Genomic DNA, 18,607 nt, shown 5'->3' with positions numbered 1-18,607 from the left:
TTTATTGATTCTCCACAAACCTCTTATCACACTTCAATCTTGGTTTCTCTTTCATACCTAGGGACTTGGCCTCAGTCAAGACCCCTGTCCACAGAGAACACATGTACCAAAAAGGTTTCTAGGCTGATGTCGTCCCCTATCCCAGCCCAACCCCAGCCCCTACCACCACCACCACCACCACCACTTGACATTCCCTCTAGCACAAGGGCCTTGGGGCCTCACACGTCTGCTGGTTGAAACTTAGCACCCAGGACCGGTGGGCTCAGCAAACAAAATGGTATGGCTTGTATGGCTTTACCTTAGTCTTTCCTGCTCTACAGCCTGTAGCCCTGTAGCTCCTGTAGCCCACAGGTGGCCCGCGAGCACAGCCCTTCCAGGTAGCCTCTCCACCTCCCAGCTCTGCCCTCCCCTTTGCCTCCTGGTGATGTTGGGCTTCATTCCTGCAGAAAGCCCAATAGCCATGAGTCCAGATCAGGCTCAACTGTGGTGCTGGCTGAAAATGTAGATTCCAAAGTAGACATGGTGTTACTTGGGCAACAACTGGGGGAGTGGAATCACTTGGAACAAGAAGTCAAGGTCATCCTTGAGTTGGAAGCCAGCCAAGGCTAATGTATGAGACCCTAAGCTAAAAACCTCAAAATTAAAAAATTACTGGATCACTCCGAGCCACTGGTCCCTGATGGTACACAGGTCAGGGGTGGGCTTAGTCAACACGTGGGCCCAGGAGCCATCAGTCTTGGAAGCTGCTGTGTAGGCTGGGACAGACCCAAAGTCGATACCTTTTATTGAGGGGGACAGGCCTGCTGGGGTCACCAACCACTACAGCTGGGTGGCAGGGGATTGTTTCTAAACAGACCTTGTCCACAACTCAGCCCCAGTGAGAGACCAGGGTCTCTAGGATCTGGTGCTCATGGTGATCTTACTCTCCCTCCAAAACAACAGGAGGAATTTACAGGCTGGGCTCCAAGAAACACTGGGCAGTTACGGGCAAGGGACATAGGCCCGGGGTCCTGTTCCGGAGCACCTAACAGCCTCAGAAGGCAAGAACAGGAAGAGGAATAAGGAGGGAGAGAGTGGTGAGTACACTGGGGACACCAACAGATGAACAGATGAAGACTGGTCACTCCTGGAGTTCCCAGGACCCCCGGATACATAGTTCAAGGATCTCAGGAAGCTGGAACTGGCCCCGGAAGGTCTCGGCACGTGCCAAAAAGTAGAGCAGGCGCCAGGGTGGCCACCAGGGGGCCAGCTGACGGTTCTAAGTACCCGTCCCGTCGGTGAGGAGGCATCCGGGTAGGGAGCTGGGTTGCTGAGGACTGGCCGAGGAAACTGGACCAGGGCACAGCGCGACGAGAACGTATCCAGCAGGGCCAGTAGAAGCCGCGCAGGAATTTCAGGTGGAACTGAGGTGTAGGCTGCGGGCTAGTGGCGGGGGTGGGGGTGGGGGTGTCCCGGCTGCTGCCCCTCCCCCATGGTTCAGACCTGTTCCCCTCCCCCACCAAGGGCCAGCCTGTAAGTTAGGGAGCATCCGCATTTCTCTTCCCGTCGGTTTTGCATGCGTTTGGCCCTTTGTATGAGGCCAGTTCATTGGGTAGATTCGAGATACGCCCCGCCCAGGTCCCCGAGCCTGCCAATTGCAGGAAGTTTCACAAGTGTTGCTGCTCCAGGGATTGCTATCGTCCTGCGACGTTTCTTAGGATGCTTAGGCCTCAGTAATCTTTGCTCCCAGCATCTGGGCCTTAAGCCCAAGGATACCTCCAGGGCCTGTGCCCGAAAAGGTGCCCTCTGAGCATCTGGACGACCCTTGGGAATCTCGGCTTCCTTTCCTCCACACGGCTCGCCGGCGTGTCCTCGAATGAACGCGCTTATCCCGAGGAGGAGTTTGCAGACGCTCCCTCGAGCTTAGTACGCGTCCCCTTTAAGAGTGCGGCCGTTCAGGGAGCCGCCTGCCTGAACAGGTGCCCCGCGCCCGGGGTCTGTAGGCGGTCGCGGGCAATTAGAGCTCGGCGACTGAGCGCGGGCGGCGGGAAGCGCGTGTTTGCATAGACGGCGTAGGACACGAGACAGGAGCCACCGTACGTGGAGCAGGCGTGCGGCGGGCAGCCCAGCTCAAGCCCCGCCCCGCCCCGCCCGCTGGGGTCCTGCGCTCCGGGCTGCGCGCGGCGGGCGCGGAGGGAAGTCCCGAGACAAAGGAGCGCCGCCGCCTCTGCCGCCGCGACGGTCCGGGCCGTGGTCGCCCAGGTGAGCCGCCACCGGCCCGCGCGCGCACTCCGATCCTCGCCCCGCGTCGCCGCCGTTCCCTGTAGGCTTCCGGGAGGCGCCGAGCTGAGCCGCCGCGGCCCTTCTAGCTCACGGCCTCCTCCCGCCTCCGAGCCTCGGCCCTTGGGGCACTGGGGCCCAGCCGCTGTGCCGCGGGCGAGTGCGGGGTTGGGAACACCGCCCCCTATTCCCCCTATTCCTGGCGGACTGAGTTCCGCTGACCCCACAACAGATGATCTGAGCTTTGCGGTAGCTACCAGACACGTTCTGGGCGGTGCTGGGCCCGTGGTTGGGCGAGCGGGAGTGCGGGAAGGCCGTGGGCACTGGGCCGTGTCGCGGCCTGTAAGCACCGGAGTCGCAGCAGAAGGCTTGCTTCACTTCGTCGGTTGCCCAGACGCTGGGTCTGTCCTTTGGGTTTTGTGGGTGTTTTGTGCAGATTCTCTGCCCCACTGTCCTTTATTCTTAAGGAACTGTTGCTTTAGTGGGTGAGTTACCTGCCTCCGCAACAGAAAACAGGCATCGCAGGGGAATTTGTTCTGATTCTAAAGGTGTTTGAGCTGTGAGTGATGGCAGTCCTGCCTTCCTCTAGCTGACTCTGCCGCTGGAAACTTAAGAAACAGCCTAGTATCCTTAGTGAAGGGTCCTTAGGGCCTGTAGTATGCATTCGGGTGGAAGAGACAGCTTAGCTTTATCCTAGCCAGCCGTAGTACCTGGTACTCCGTGTTGCTTATTAGTGAGTCGAGGTGGGTGGAGATAAGCAACCTTGCACATGCTCTCTGGCCGGTAAGTAGTTCTGGAATACGTGCTGTCGCCAGACAAATACAGCGGATTACAGGAAGCCTGGTATGCGAAGAAGACCTAGCCCTGTATTCCCTGCCTGCCTCTGGTAGCTGGGGGTTATTTTGTTTTTGCCTCAGAAAACTTTCCAGCTCACGAAGTGGCTGTTAACTCGGGAAGGCGAGTTGTACTTAAGGTGGGGGAGGACCAGGTTTCTGCTTAGATCGTTACAAATGTGTCCCTAGGGCTCCTTTGCTCGACCGTGGGGCAAGAAGGCCTTTGTAAGCTCTTGTAGAATCATCTCTCACTTCCCTGTAACCCCTTTTGAGTTAACATCCCAGGTTGACCTTGAACTCTTTGGTGGTCCTTCCCCCCCCCCCCCAGCCTCCTTAATATTGAGTGTGCGAGCTTGAGCCACCACGTACAGCTCCTCAGTTGTTTTCACACTGGGATAGCCACATTTGGATGCTAGGACAGAGTTCTCTGGCCGGCCCCTTTCTCCAGAGCAGTGGCTAGGGGTTTGGGAACCTGTTTGGAAGTCCTACCCAGCCTTGCTTGGGATCTTGTGCCATCTGATTGGCTGGATGGGGATGGCAGCTCCTTTACAGCCTACCCTCAGTTGGGGAAAGTAGAGTGCTTGTGCTCCTAAGCCTGAGGGGAGCAAGTTCCCAGGAGCCGGGGTGCAGTTAGGCCTGTCCTTGTGCAGATTCTCTGCCCCACTGTCCTTTATTCTTAAGGAACTGTTGCTTTAGTGGGTGAGTTACCTGCCTCCGCAACAGAAAACAGAAAAAGGACTAGTTGAAAAGTGGGACCCATTGGAAGTGAAGCCCTAGGCTTCCAAGCTCTACTCCAGCTGTTGACTTCCTCAGGTCACCGAGACAGCGCAGAGCTAGCCCTTCCCTGCCATGTTTCTCATGCCAGTATCACCTGGGTGTTGTGGCTCCTCTCTTCCCAACAGTGAGTCCATGTGGGCAGCAACCTGTCCTTCCGTCTTGGATGAGTGCCACCAGGATCTTATGTTTGCTAAGATACGAATATTCAGGCGGGTCTTGGGGGTTGGTGGTAGAGCCTTAGTGATGATGCTTGTTTTGGACAGTCTCCTCCTGTGGTGGGGAGGGACAGGGGTTTGGGCTTGAGCCTTTGTTTTTTGACTTGAGGTCAGGTAAGAGAGGAGTCTAGTTTGTACACTTTGGACTTTGACTGGAGTTTGTGACACTTGATGGCTCTCTGTCACAAGCTTGTCCGGTGGCTTGTGCTTCTTAAAGAGTTTCTTTGTGTTGACTTTGAGTATATAGGATATTAAAAATACCAATACTGGGTGTTTGTGGTTTTGCTTTTTTGTTTCGAGACAGGGTTTCTCTATGTGGCCCTGGCTGTCCTGGAGCTCACTCTGTAGACCAGACTGGCCTCGAACCTGCAGATCCACCTGCATCTGCCTCCTGAGTGCTAGCTAGATTAAAGGTGTGTTTCACCACCGTTTGTCCTTGCGTTTGTTTTATAGTGACCTCACCCGAGTTCCTGAAAAATGGGCTTCTAGGTGATGCTCCACCCCTGATGGCAGTCTTTTCTGCTGGTGTATTTGATGAAGTCATCAAGAGAAATCTAGGGCCAGGTGTGGTAGTGCATGCCAGTAATGGCCAACACTCAGGCAGGCCAGTTTGTTAAGGCCAGTCTGCTCTACGTAGTGTGTTTCTGGGCCACCTCTGACCACATGGTGAGACCCTATCTCAAAAAGGGGTGGGGAAAGAAAAGCTGTCTAGAGACCAAATGTGGTTCATGCCTATAATCCCAATACTAAGGAGCTAGCCAGAAGGATTGTGAGTTTCAGGCTAGCCTGGGCTACAGTGTGAGACTCTTAGTTAAAAAACAAGCCATCTAGGACCTCAGTGCAGGGCTCTACCAGATTGCTTTGACCCAGTGTGTCTGTTTAGGAGATGCCAGAGAACTCTGCTCACACAGGTGGAGGTGCATATTTAATCAGCCAACCTGTAGCGCAGGGAATGAGGCCTTTGAGCTGTAGAGGGCCCTCCTCCCCCTCTCCCCCCCACTGGGTCAAGAATGCAGGGCGGTTCCTAGGGGAGTCAGGACAGTGCAGGTAAGATGGGCAGCCTGAACTAAGTATAAGCTAGCAGGAGCCTATTGTAGCAAGAATCTTGCTCTTGTCCTGAGAAGATTGAAGACTGTGCCTGAGAGAGAAGACTACAGGCTATCCCAGTGCTTAGAGACCACTTGGAGATGAAAACAGAGGCTGAGTTGGTGCTGGTTCTGCTGGGAGATTTTGTCCCCGAGCCCAGTGGAGCCCCACATGAGAATGGTGGAAGCCTCAAGTTGGAATCAGCTATGGGACTTTTGTCCTGAGAAGCAGCTCAGTGTGAACCACTTTAGAAAGATAACTTTTTATCTGCTAGATCCTTGCTCAAGGGGCCGGCTTGCTTCCACACACCCCTTGATCCCAGTGCTCTGTAAATTTGGAAGTCTCTGGGTGATGATGTCTCATGTGATGCTAAAAAGAGGGGAAAAGGAAAAGGTGAGCAGGTGGCAGCAAGGTTGGAGCCACAGTCAAAGTGGCTGTGGACCTAGGTGGGGGCTGTCCTTTACCCGTGCTGAGTGGAACCTAAGGGCCTTGTCCAGGTGTGCTGATACGCCCTGGCAAATGCTCCGGGCCTGGGGTTTGCACTCCTTTCCCCCAGGGCCACAGGGCAGATCTCTGGATTGAGCTGGAGGCCTGTGGGCTGCTGTAGTATAGCAGGAGGCAGCGCGGTTCATCTGGTCTCTTGGGGTGGTCTGCCTATGGAAGCTCACCCTGCTCTCTGCCCCGTGCTGCAGATTTTTCTCGTCGGTGCTTTCAGGAGTAGTGATTGACCTTCTGTCGAGTTGTGGTCCCAGAGCTCGTGTATCTGGTGTACCTGGAGGGCAGTACCTTGTTTGTGAACCCTCCTTCGTCTCCCAGGCTAGCACTCTACCTTTGGGGGGGGGGGGAGTGGGTTTGTGGGTTTGTGCTGAAGAGAGCCGTTGAGCCATATCCTGGCCTTAGGTGAGTGCTTCTGGTGCCTGTAGGCCCTCCCTGTCCTGAGAGTTTGACTGTGGAGTGGTGCCTAGTCTTTCCTGAAGATGCCCAGTGCCTGCTGGGGAGGTGACAGCTTTTATGTGGGCTCACCTCACTGCCCTCCCAATGGTTGGGATTTGTAAACCACAGGAGGGACAGCAGTTGTGCCCTGCCTACCTGGGGGTGTTCTGGGGAGCACCTATTGAGGGTTATAATGTCAGCACTTGCTCAAAGGTAGCTTGCCCAGCTGGACTTAGCCTTATTCACCTGCTTGGAAATAGCCTTCTCTGGCTGAGATGGGGGTGGGGACATGGCACAGGTGTGTGTGTGTATGTGTATGCGCGCGCTTCACCTAACCATCCCTTTATGCTGTCTGTTCCAGGGACTTTGAATATGTCGGGGATTGCCCTCAGCCGACTTGCCCAGGAAAGGAAAGCTTGGAGGAAGGACCACCCTTTTGTAAGGAGCGTTCTTTTTCTGAGCTACAAGGAGGGGCCTTCTGTTGGATTGTGTTCCCTGCTCTCAGCCTGTAGCCACTGGGTGAGATCCAGGCTTGTTCTCTGAGCTGGTTTGTTTTGTGACTGTTCTTTCTCAGGGCTTTGTGGCTGTCCCAACAAAGAACCCTGATGGCACGATGAACCTGATGAATTGGGAGTGCGCTATCCCTGGAAAGAAGGGGGTAAGGGCTGCCATTGGCTTTGTACCTCACTGTTTCTAACAAGAGATTTGAGGGAGCAGAACTACTAGAAGGGACTTGGGTTTACATATCTCTAACATCTGACCACAGCCAGCCTACCATGTCACAGCCCTCACCAAGCCAAGGAGTGGCTGTGGTGGTAGGGAGGCTTGGACCCTGGCAAATCATTGGACAGTGAAAACCCTGGGGTGAGGAACAGGCGAAGATTGCTGGGTACAAAGTGGTAAGCCCCGGTGACAAGGTGTCCCGGAGAGCACAGGCTGTGTGCACATTGGCCTCGGTGTTGCCAGTTTGCTGTCCTTGCCCAGAACTTGTAAAGCATGTGAGAGAGAAGGCATTGTCCAGACTAGGGCCTCCAGGTTCAGCTTAGCACCTGAGCAGGTTCATCTGTACGAGGCTCTCTCACAGTATGGAGGTGGGTGGGTCTTGGCCTGTCAGAGTCCGAATCAGGGTTGAGCAGTTCCACCATGATGCTTCCATTGCATGAGCTGGGGGTAGGAAAGCTGCTGGGTTGGGGAATAGTACCCTGTCTCTCCCGGGGTAGGCTCCAAGGTGCAGACTTGACTAATACAGGTATAAACTGCTGGGCCCAGCTTTGTTTGCTGAGCTCTTTGGTGTTCTCAGCCACCCAAGCACTGTGTGGGTCCTGAGCCCTCCAGCATCTGGCAGGCTCCCCTACTTGTTGTGTTCAAGCCAGTTTCTGCCCCCATCCTATCTGAGGAAGGCTGTTGTCTAGCTCCTGTAGGTACAAGTGGGCATCATCTTCAGCCCTAGAGGTACAGTGATGGTGTGGGGCTGTTAGAGAATCGGCCCAAAGCACCTGGGTTTGGGGAAACTTCTGGTCTTACTTGGCATGTGAGCTACGTATCTAACCTTAGTTCCCTTCCCACAGACTCCATGGGAAGGAGGCTTGTTCAAACTGCGGATGCTTTTCAAAGATGACTATCCATCCTCACCACCAAAATGTAAGTTCTGCAGAGAGGTTGCAGTCCCCTTCCCAGAGCCTCCCTTTGGGAGCCGGATGCTCTGCCCAGCAGGCAGGTGTCAGTGCTGGGATAAAAGCATTTTTGGTGAGTCGCCTTGAATCACAAGTCCCAGAATAGAAGAGCGTGTAATTAGTGTGGTCTCTAATCCCAGTCAATCAGGAGGTATCACATTTCAGAGGGAAAGTTGTGAGTTCCGAGTGTACGCTCCTGGATGATTTGGTGCCCGCAGGTGTAGGAGAGCAGGAGTCTCAAGGCTTTCCTAGGTTGAGTGAGTGGTTAGCATATGTATTAATTCAAAGCACCAAAGGAGAGAAGAATCTCCTTCATTCCAGTCTGCTGATGATGCATTGTTTGTTCCCATTCATGCCTCGCATCCCAGTGAGAGACTTATCTATGTGGCCTGAATGATGAGCCTTCAGGTCAGTAGGTGAAAAGTGAAGGCTGGACTGTGTTCAGAAGGCTAGACAAGCTCAGCAGAACTTGCTTGGGGATGCAGTGCCCACCACCACCACCATTCTGCCCAGGGTATGACCGGGTCTGAGCTTTCACAGTTGACTTGTAAATAGAGATGTTGCCCATTGCAGTGACTTAAACATACCTTATTGGGAACCACTGGGTGGACTCTTACTTTGTTTGGGACACCTTGTGTCTCAGTGTTTTCTGCAATGCTGTTTTAGTGGGATTTGGAGCAGTGGAGGGGTTCAAGGCAGGGTTTCTCTGTGTAGCCTTGACTGTCCTAGAACTGGCTCTGTAGACAAGTCTATCCTTGAACTCAAAGGTCTACCTGCCTCTTCCCAAGTGCTGCGATTAAAGGCGTGCACCACCACTGCACAGCTAATTAGTGTTTTCATTTAATTAGGGGGTAGGTATCTAAGGTTGAGACAGACACAATTGCTTGTCTCATTGCTTTCATGTGGTTCTGGTATCCTAAGCAAATACAATGAAGTGAGACGTTTCTCAGCTGACAAGGAAAACCAAGATGCAACTTCTTATAAGGGAAAAATGAAGAAATGGATTGTAGCATATGGGAGTTTAAAAACTAAGTAATTTTCTGAGAGAGAACTCTGTGCTGGAAACCATGGGCATTTCTAAGAAGCCCAGGATACCCTCATCCTCCTAGCTGATCTCCACATACCACAGGGTGTCCCACTCAGTCAGACAGTCTCCAGAGTGCATGCAGAGTTGTGCAAAGGGCGGGGGCAGTCAGTCCCTTGGAAGTTCCAGGGGCGCTGGAAGACCCAGTGTGAAGAAATTGTCCGGACCTGTTAACAGGGTGGATCACCAGTTACATGGTTAAATGTTGTAGGATTGGTTCAAAGACAGGCAGCCAGACCATGAAGCAGAGTGGATAGTCCAGAAAATCCATACATACCCACTGGATATGGGATGAAATTACCAGGGGTTGCTTGGGAGATGAACCCAGCCTGTGGGTTCATCTCAACCAAGTGAATGGGGAATAGGGCAGCTTTGGAGAAGGTTCCAGAGGTTTTCCATGATCTTGGGGTAGAAGGTATTCTTCACCAGAGAAGTACAAGAGGTCCTGGATACAGGGATTGGCTATCTGTGTGCCCCTGGAGTTAAGACAGTCTTAGACACCAGCTAGTGAGAGAGATGCAGGGGGCAGAGCGTACCTTCCTGGATCTCAGGCTTTTCTAGGTTACCAAGAGGAGTTATCCAGCCGTAAAGTAGAGTAGACCTTGGGGAGGAAGGCTAATGCAGCCAAAAACTGAACAGCAAGAACTCTTGGGCACGTGTTGCAGGGTGTAAATGTTGGACATTTCCCTGAAAGATCCCTGCTGTGACCACTAAAGCAGGCCGCTTACCACTGCTTTCTAGGACTGAGCTGTAGGAATGCTGTGGAAGCCTCATTGGTGATGACCAAAAGTCAGATGGTGCAGGTGTGCAGTAATAGCAACATAGCAACCTGGGAAATATCTAGGGTAAAAGGAAGCAAGGATGTGGCTTATAAATCCCCCAGACAGCAGAATAGTAGAATCCTTAATGTCTGATCCATGCCTCTCAAAGCAGTTGCTGCCAGAGTGAGGCTAAAAGCAAGATGGGGCTGGGAGCTAGTAAGAGATTCAGGTTCGCTGAGATTCGAATGCGAGTCATCATTAGTAGAAGGAAATATAGTTGCCAAATGAGATTAAACTTGCGTTTGCTGGAAAGTGCAATTTAAAGAACAAAAAAATATGTCCTGGATTGGGAAAGAAGCCTGCTGGAGAAGAGCTTATATCGAGACCACGCTACCCTTCTGAGCAGCAAGGGATACAAGATAGACATGCCTTTAAAGCAGCTTCCAGGAACTGGTGTTGGTGCTGTGGTGCAGAACATTAGCAGCTCTTCTAGAGAACCAAGGCTGGATTTTAGCATTCCATGACAGCTCACAACTGGCTATAACTCTGTCCCAGGGGCTATGACACCCTCCTGACTTCTGTGGGCTTTACACATACATGCAGGTAAAATACCCACGTTCATTTAAAAAAAAGGGGGGGGGGGTTGAGACAGGGTTTTCTATGGCTGTCCTGGAACTCCATCTGTAGACCAGGCTGGCCTCGATCTCAGAGGTTCACCAGCGTCTGCCTCTTGAGTGCTGGGATTAAAGATGTGTGCAACAGCTGGAGATCTGTGGAAATGGGAACCAGGACTGGAGACTCTGACCAGTTGTGAGACAGTTGAGCTAGAGAACCTGATAGGATTAGTTTTAAGACCTAGGCACCTACCACCCTCTCCATTCGCATATTGATATACCTGGGGCACAAGTCTCATTCAAGTTTCTTCTCATAGCATTGCTTGGAGTGGCATTCAGTAACCCACAGTCACAAGGCACACACTGTAAATCTCAGCCCCTCTGGACAGACCTTGTGTTTTCTATGAACTTTCAACATTAATGCCTGATGTTCATTTTCTCTCATCTTCATTTCATTAATTTAGTATTTATTTTTGTGGTGCTTTGGTTTAAACCAGGGCCTCATGGGTGCTAGGCAAGTATTCCATCACTGAGCTGCAGTCCTGCATTTTGTTGTTGTTGTTGTTGTTATTTAAAGCTCATGGACAATTAGAGTTTAACAGAACTAGCTGGGCAGTGGTGGTGCATGCCTTTAGTCCCAGCACTTGGGAGGCAGAAAGGGGTGGAACTCTGAATTGAGTCCAGCCTGTCTACAGAGCAAGTTTTGGGGAAGCCAGGGTTACACAGAGAAACCCTGTCTCAAAACAACAACAACAAATTATTATACGTATTTAGAGTGTGTGCACCAGCATGCACATATACAACAGCAAATGTATGGAAGCCAGAGTATAAATCGTATGCGTTTTCTTCTCCCATTATGTGAGTCCCGGGGATAAAACTGAAACCATCAGGCTTGGCAACTAGTGCCTTTACCCAGTGAGCCATGTTGCTGGCTCTAGAACATTACAGTAACTGAAGCTTAACAGGGTGCACCATTTTTTTTTTTTTTTTTTTTGGTTTTTCGAGACAGGGTTTCTCTGTGGTTTTGGAGCCTGTCCTGGAACTAGCTCTTGTAGACCAGGCTGGTCTCGAACTCCCAGAGATCCGCCTGCCTCTGCCTCCCGAGTGCTGGGATTAAAGGCGTGCGCCACCATCGCCCGGCCCACCATTTTTTTAATTATTGTTTATTTTATGTGTACATTTGTCTATGAGGGTGTCAGATCCCCTGGAACTGGAGTTATGGACAGCTGTGAGCTACCATGCGGTTGCTGGGAATTGAACCCAGCTCCTCTGGAAGAGCTGCCAGTGCTCTTAACCACTGAGCCATCTCTCCAGCCTGCAGGCTATACTATTTATCTAGTTTGGTCCTCAACGTTACATTAACAGCGACAGTATATCCACTAAAAGCCTTTTTGTGAGGGGCTAGAGAGATGCTCAACAGTTAAGAGCATATACAGCTCTTGCACAGGATTCAAGTTGTGCTTTCAGAATTCACAGTGAGTAATTCACAACCACCTGTAACCCCCGCTCCAGGAGGATCCTCTGGCTTTTGTGGGCACCTCAGCGCTCATATGTGTAAGACACACACACACTTAACTCTCACTCTTCCCTGGACCAGAAGCAGCTACTCCCCACATCCCCATGGGTGGTGGTGCACACCTTTAATCCCAGTACTCAAAAAGCAGAGACAGGCAGATCTCTGTGAGTTTGAGGCCAGTCTGGTCTACATAGTGAATTCTAAGACAGTCAAGGCTATACTATACATAGAAACCTTGTCTCAAAAAACTTCTAGGGGGCTGGAGAGATGGCTCAGAGGTTAAGAGCACTGGCTGCTCTTCCAGAGGTCCTGAGTTCAATTCCCAGCAACCACATGGTAGCTCACAACCATCTTTAATGAGATCTGGCGCCCTCTTCTGGCGTGCGGGCATACATCGAGGCAGAATGTTGTATACATAATAAATAAATAAATCTTTAAAAAAAAAGGGGGGGCTGGAGAGATGGCTCAGTGGTTAAGAGCATTGCCTGCTCTTCCAAAGGTCATGAGTTCAATTCCCAGCAACCACATGGAGGCTCACAACCATCTGTAATGAGGTTTGGTGCCCTCTTCTGGCCTGCAGACACAGACAGACAGAATACTGTATACATAATAAATAAATAAATAAACAAATAAATAAATAAATATTTTTAAAAAAAACTTCTAAAAAAAACAAAACAAACTCCTGGGAATTGAGCCCAGATCCCCTGTAAGCACAGTGTTCTTAACTTCTAAGCCATTTCTCCAACCCTACTCCTTTTTTAAAAAAAAATAAGACTTCACTAAGATGCCTAGGCTGGCCTTCAACTCAATCTTCTGCCTAGCCTACAGAGTAACTGGTATAGCTGTATTGCCACCACAGCTGCCCAGCCCATTCCAAGGCCTTATGTACATGAGGGAAGTGCCCTGCCACAGAACTCCATCCCCAGGCCCCTTCATGTGCTGATAAGCCAAGCTGCCTTTAGACTTGTACTTTTTTTAAGTATACATTTTTGAAAATAAGTAGGAAGTTTGCCTGGGTCAAGGTGAGGCACATCCTAAGTATCAGCTGTGGGGCTCGTGGCAGACTTGTCTACTGTAAAGAAACGTGCTGTGCTTGACGCCTGTGTGGTGAGGTGGTCTACACACTGGGGTGTTTACTCTGGCCAGTTCCCTCCAGCCTTAAAACTTTGTCCCCTCTGACTAGGAACATGGGAGAAGGTCATAGGCTCAACTGCCTCAGCTCCTGGCCATGATCCAGTCTCCTCAAGCAGAACTGTCTGGTGTGTCCAGGCTTGGCTCAGGAGGAGAAGGTGTATTCTCATCCTCCTCTTTCTGGACTCTCTGCTACTGAGTTTGAGTTGAGATGCATCATTGTCAGGAAGGAAAGCAAGGGTAGCGTGGGCTGGGGGACAGCATCTGCCTCCAGAAGTATTCCTTTCTTTCCCTGTTGTCCAGGTAAATTTGAGCCACCACTGTTTCACCCAAATGTGTATCCTTCTGGCACAGTGTGCCTGTCCATCCTGGAGGAAGACAAGGACTGGAGGCCAGCTATCACGATCAAACAGGTATGGGTAGGCAGCTGGCCAGCCTGCATGGTCTGCCCTGTTGACGGTGTCCAAGGCCTCTTTTCAACCCCCCCTCCCCAGCCCCATCAGTGTTAACTGATTATGTTTCTCCCACAGATCTTATTAGGAATACAGGAACTTCTTAATGAACCAAATATCCAAGACCCAGCTCAAGCAGAGGCCTACACAATTTACTGGTTAGTAGCAACCACCCACTGGCTAACCTTCCTTCCCTGGAAGTTCAGACTGGCTGCCTGTAGGTAGGCGCTCTGGGGTGTTAGACTGCCTCAGGGAGGCTCTGAGGAAGAGGCGCAAACTCCCACTTGGTGGCAGAACTGCACTAGGTGACCATGGAATGTAGTCAGAATCATCAAGGAAATTGTACGTGTCTGACAACGTACATAGCAACAGAACTATGTGTGCAAGGAGCTTACCCTGAGCCAGAACGGGACCAGAGCGTGGTGTACGGTAAGATGACAGGTACAGAACAAGTGATGTGGGTGCTGGTGGACAGTTCAGTGTCTGTGGCCTGCTGCATGACAGCACAGTCTTCTTGCTAGGACAGTGCTCTGGGCTCTGCATCTGCTGAGGAGGATGACATCATGTAAACATCAAGTTAGAATTTGAATGACAGTTGAACCAGTACTGTAGGCAGCAAGGAAAACCCTTGAAAATAGAGGTTCCATGTTTTTAGTGTCCTGGACTTCTACCCCCACCCCGCCCCCTCATCCTCTGGGCTAATGTGTGGGGACATAATGAAGCTAGGTTGGGAGTCTGGTGACTTCCAGGGAGGTAAAAAAGAATTCTCTGCCTCTGAATTAGAATGACACCAAAATGAGAGCTGACCAAACTCGCTGTGTGTGCTTTATCTTCGCTGTCTACAAGGATCCCGCTGATCTAGGCAAGCACTGAAGTAATTCTGGCTGAGACTCCCAAGATTGGGTCCATTGCAGGGACCTTGAACGCTGCTCTCCCTGTGTCTTAGGCACCAACCCTCTACTCCTCCCAATAGGAGTAGAGTCCTAGGCACCTCTATTTTAGCCTGTGACCCTAATGAGATCCATCTCCCCACTGGATCTGCTTTCCCAAGAACTAAGCAGGAAGAGGGAGGAATGGTATGCACTGTATTCTTCAGGGGAGAGACCAGAGGAAAGTGGGGCACATGCCCAGCCTTGGTGCTTGTGTGCTGTCGCCTTTGGTGACCAAGGTAGGCCTGCCTAGAATGGTCCCTAGAACCGTGGGACTGCAGCTTACACTGGTGCTTTGCCTGCTCTGCACTGAGCACCTGTGCTCCAGGCTTTTCGGGGCCTGACCCTTGTGTGGGATGCTGTTACTGGCCTGTGTGCCTCATGAAGCAGGTATGCTCCTACCAGACCCTTGGAACCTCTCACTGGGCTAGTGCTTAGCACTGTACTCTGCCTTGGACCTGGCTCTGTTCACAGCTGGTTCTCACCTAGGTAACATGGGCTCTGTTCTTCCAGCATTTAGTTCACTTTTCAATGGCGGGCTTACTTTCTGCTGCATCATCCAGATCTCTCCCTGGCTTGCTTTGTATGCTTGTTTTCACATATATGGAGAAGCTTCATGTCCCTCTTTCCTGAGTGACTGTTGCCTTGCTGTCATTGTCTAGTGTCCTTGTTTAGTGAATAGCGGTGCTGCTGGATGAGCGCTGGGCTGCTGTCCCCATGGTAGCAACAGCCCCCTCCTGGGACTAGCATGTGCTACTAAGTATTATGTCCTCCCTGCTAGGGTTTTGGTACTGGGCCTTTCTGGGGTGACCTTGGCACAAGAACCTGTCATTTGCACCTTGGCTATCCTGTCTAGGTTTTGAGAGTGTCTGTAAACTCTGAGGCTGGGCAGCTTGGGCTCAGGCTTGCTCTAGAGGCACTTGGCTATTGCAGTTCATGCAGATGTCTTCTTGTTCCCATGGTCCTCAAGGTCACATTGTTCCTTATGCCAATTTTCTGTTCCTACACACTGTGCAGGCCAGCCTAGGTCTGAAGTCTCAGCAGTGGGTACATGCCTTCCATATTGAAAGCCTTCACATGTTCTTACTGAGCAAAACCTAGTGTCTATGGGCTATTCTCCACTTGATAGCCCTGTCTCATGCTTGCTCATTATAGCTGATTAAGACCAGTTGTGCGGGCTGGAGAGGCGGCTCAGTGGTTAAGAGCACCGGCTGCTCTTCCAGAAATCCTGAGTTCAATTCCCAGCAACCACATGGTGGCTCACAACCATCTGTAATGAGATCTGGTGCCCTCTTCTGGCCTGCAGGCAAACATGCAGATAGAACAAAGCTTTTTTTAAAAAAATAAAAGAAGAAGAAGAAAAAGAAAACCAGTCTTGCTAAAACTTGCTAGGTGGAGATGCACACTCCTGGCTGTACCGGGAGACTGGGGTGAGAAGGTCACTTTAGCCAAGATTTCTTGGCTACGATGTGCTGAGTTCACCGTGGTTCTGGTTTCCCGGTAGTGGAACTGGCAGACTGCACTTAGAAGTCAGTGATGGGAGTGTTGTGAGTGCCATTGCCCTGCTCCAGCCGGAGGCTAGACAAGCACAGGCAATGACACCGCAGGAAGCTAGGGCCACTTTGTCTTCTAGGTGGTAGTCTCTGTTCTGTCCCTAAGGGGTTGAGGTGGCCACAGAACTTCTCAGTGGAGGTTGCTGCCTCTCCTGTCACAGTAACCACCAGGTACAGCCACTTTACTGCCCTGCCCCTGAGTGGGTCATGTTATCACCCTGTCTAACTGTGTTTTCTCTCTTGACCTCCTCAGCCAAAACAGAGTGGAATATGAGAAAAGGGTTCGAGCACAAGCGAAGAAGTTTGCCCCCTCATAAGCAGCGGCCCTATGGCTCCATGACGAGGAAGGGATTGGCTTGGCAAGAACTTGTTTACACCTTTTGCAGATCTAAGTCGCTGCGTACAGTTACTAGTCGCCTGGGAGGGTTGAGCGGGCGCCATTTTCCATTTCCGCCACTGGCATATACAGTCTCAATTCGCTGAATTGCCCCAGTTTTTCATACAGGGTCTCTTCCTTCAGTCTTTTGTATTTTTGATTGTTATGTAAAACTTGCTTTTATTTTAATATTGATGTCAGTATTTCAACTGCTGTAAAATGATAAACTTTTGTACTTGGTAAGCCCCTAGGAGCTAGTTTCTTCGCGCTCGGATGCAGGCATGCTTCCCACTGTTCAGAGCTCTGGCCTCCAGCTGGCTGTATGACAGAACCACACTGTCCCTCCCTCCCCACCCTCGACCTCCTCTGAAACCTGGGCTGTTGCTTATGAGCCTCAGATCCAAAGTTGGCCAGCGTCTCCATTCTGCATCACTTCCTTTGTGTTTATATGGCGTTTTGTCTGTGTTGCTGTTTAGAGTAAATAAACTGTTTATATAAAGGTTTTTGTTGCATTATCATCATTAAACTGTGAGGAGGGACTTCAGTATGCCTGGCCCTCCTTATGTGGCTGCGGCCCTTGCCAGGACCAGCACCTAGGAGTTCTCCCAGCTTCTGCTAGAGTTGTGCCCATGCCACATGCAACTCCATCTTCATCTGGTTCTTTGTAAATAGGACTGTGTACAGAGGTGTGTTCTGTTCTCCCCACCTGGGTCTTTGGGCCTTAAGGTACCAGGCGGCGTGAGACCCTCAAGAAGTCGGAATCTGCACACAGCCTTCGTAAACTCAGCAGGGTGAAAGACTGGCTGATCCAGACCAAGGCTGTGGCCAAGTGAGGGCCAAGGACACAGTGGTCTGCATTGATCTCCCTGCCTGCCAATTGTACTGTGAGCCCCACTGGGCGCTGGTAGCTGGCTTCAGGCCTTTTGATGTCCTGCCCTTGCACCCTGGAGAAGGCAACCCCACCACCAGCTCTGGCAAACAGCAGGTCCTTGTCTAGAGCACCTGAGCACATGACTCCTGCACCTTCTGGCCAGCATTCAGTCCCACCCTGCAACCCAGGGGACCAGACCGGTTGTGGCCTCGGCACAGGATGACCTCAGGGACCGCTGTCCATATACTCTGTTGGACCTGGTCTAGGGAGAAACTTATCAATGGCCTATAGCCCATGCCTGGGCCAGGCTGGATCTGTGATCTTTGGGCTTACAGAGAGAGCACAGGGAGTGCAGTGGACACAGCCAGTGATCACAGTCTCCATCAGACTTGTTCCTGAGACCCCCTGGAAGACCCTTGGCATGGGAACCAGTCACCAGTGGCTCAAGTTCAGGGACCAAGCAAGGGAGGCCTGGGCCCATGCCCAGGTCTGCAGCCAGGGACCTTCACTCTGAAGTTGGAGGGACTTGTACTCCCACAGCTGGTGGTGCCCACATGGACTGGGTTACCAGCGCCTTGTGGGTATGTTTAGCCACCACAACAGTCTGGAACTGAGTTTGGATGGACAGTTGCAGTTGGTGGCACGGGGCCTCACCTGGGGAGTTCAGGCCGATGTGTGTGTGTATGGCCTGCTCTCCCAGAATGTCTTATTTTGTAACAACTGACTACATTTAGTAATAGGTACACATGTATATGGTTAATATATGGAAATTCAATATATTTTATAGTTAAAGTATTCTAAAGTAACTGATGTTTCTAGCAAGCTGTAGTGACTCCGGCTATGGAATGTTCCTTTGTCCCACAGTCCTTGGCTTACCAGAGATGTGAATTTTGTAACATGAGAACATGGTCTATGACCATCCTGTGTTCAGGTGGTGGGGAGGAGGGTATCCCAGCATGAGGCCTCATTGGTAAGGAATTGTGGGCAACAGATTAACCACTGTATCTACAAATCTCCAATTAAAACATTTCCACAAACGGCAGCCCTCAGGTTGTGTCTGTGGCTTCCTCGTGCCTGCCTCTAATCTCTGCTAGTCCTAGTGGGGTTCTCTTGCGCCCCTTACCAGGCTGCACCTGCTAAAGATCCATATCTCACCAGCATCCCCACAAACCTGCTGAAGTGAGGTGTGCTTGCTCCCTGGGTGGCTCTGTTGGTGAGGGAAGTTTTACTAATATTGAAGTGAGTGCTCTTTGAGCGCTGACGGAAGTGTTGACTGTGGCTGAAGAGAGAAATACAGCCTCTGATCAACTTTGAGATTTGTGAAAACAACTGTTTCCTCCTGGGCTCGCCACGATTTCAGAAATCCCTCAAATTAGTCATAGTTGAGGCTTAGGGCCTGAGATACTAACTTTGTGCCAGAACTGATGCTGAGAGCTCCGTGTGGACCAACTCAGTGGCTCCTCCTAGCAGCCCTATGAAACGAGTAATGGTGTCCCCACTAGACAGACAGGGAAACTGAGGCACGGAAAGCTAGTGCATTTAGC

The 18,607-nt window shown here is 51.2% G+C and overlaps 1 protein-coding gene across 6 annotated transcripts; it reads left to right on the top strand.

Moving 5' to 3' along the window:
• Window positions 1-817: 817 nt before the first annotated feature.
• On the top strand, window positions 818-18,098 carry Ube2i (ubiquitin conjugating enzyme E2 I). Of its 6 annotated transcripts, none has more exons than XM_057773834.1 (7): window positions 1,979-2,241; window positions 6,465-6,541; window positions 6,678-6,761; window positions 7,672-7,849; window positions 13,186-13,295; window positions 13,413-13,492; window positions 16,070-18,098. In XM_057773834.1, exons 2-7 carry the CDS (start codon window positions 6,476-6,478, stop codon window positions 16,131-16,133), a joined length of 582 nt encoding a protein of 193 aa, XP_057629817.1. In that variant the 5' UTR covers window positions 1,979-2,241; window positions 6,465-6,475; the 3' UTR covers window positions 16,134-18,098. The 6 variants fall into 6 exon arrangements, with proteins under 6 accessions (XP_057629816.1, XP_057629815.1, XP_057629814.1 ...); XM_057773837.1 differs by having other exon boundaries at window positions 1,983-2,241; window positions 7,672-7,744; XM_057773833.1 differs by lacking the exon at window positions 1,979-2,241 and adding an exon at window positions 818-1,076 and having other exon boundaries at window positions 13,413-18,098.
• Window positions 18,099-18,607: the final 509 nt, after the last annotated feature.

This window comes from Chionomys nivalis, chromosome 7 (assembly GCF_950005125.1).
Source record: "Chionomys nivalis chromosome 7, mChiNiv1.1, whole genome shotgun sequence".
NCBI lineage: Eukaryota > Metazoa > Chordata > Mammalia > Rodentia > Cricetidae > Chionomys > Chionomys nivalis.
Note: the sequence above shows the minus strand (reverse complement) of the source record. Positions and strands in the feature narration are given on the sequence as shown.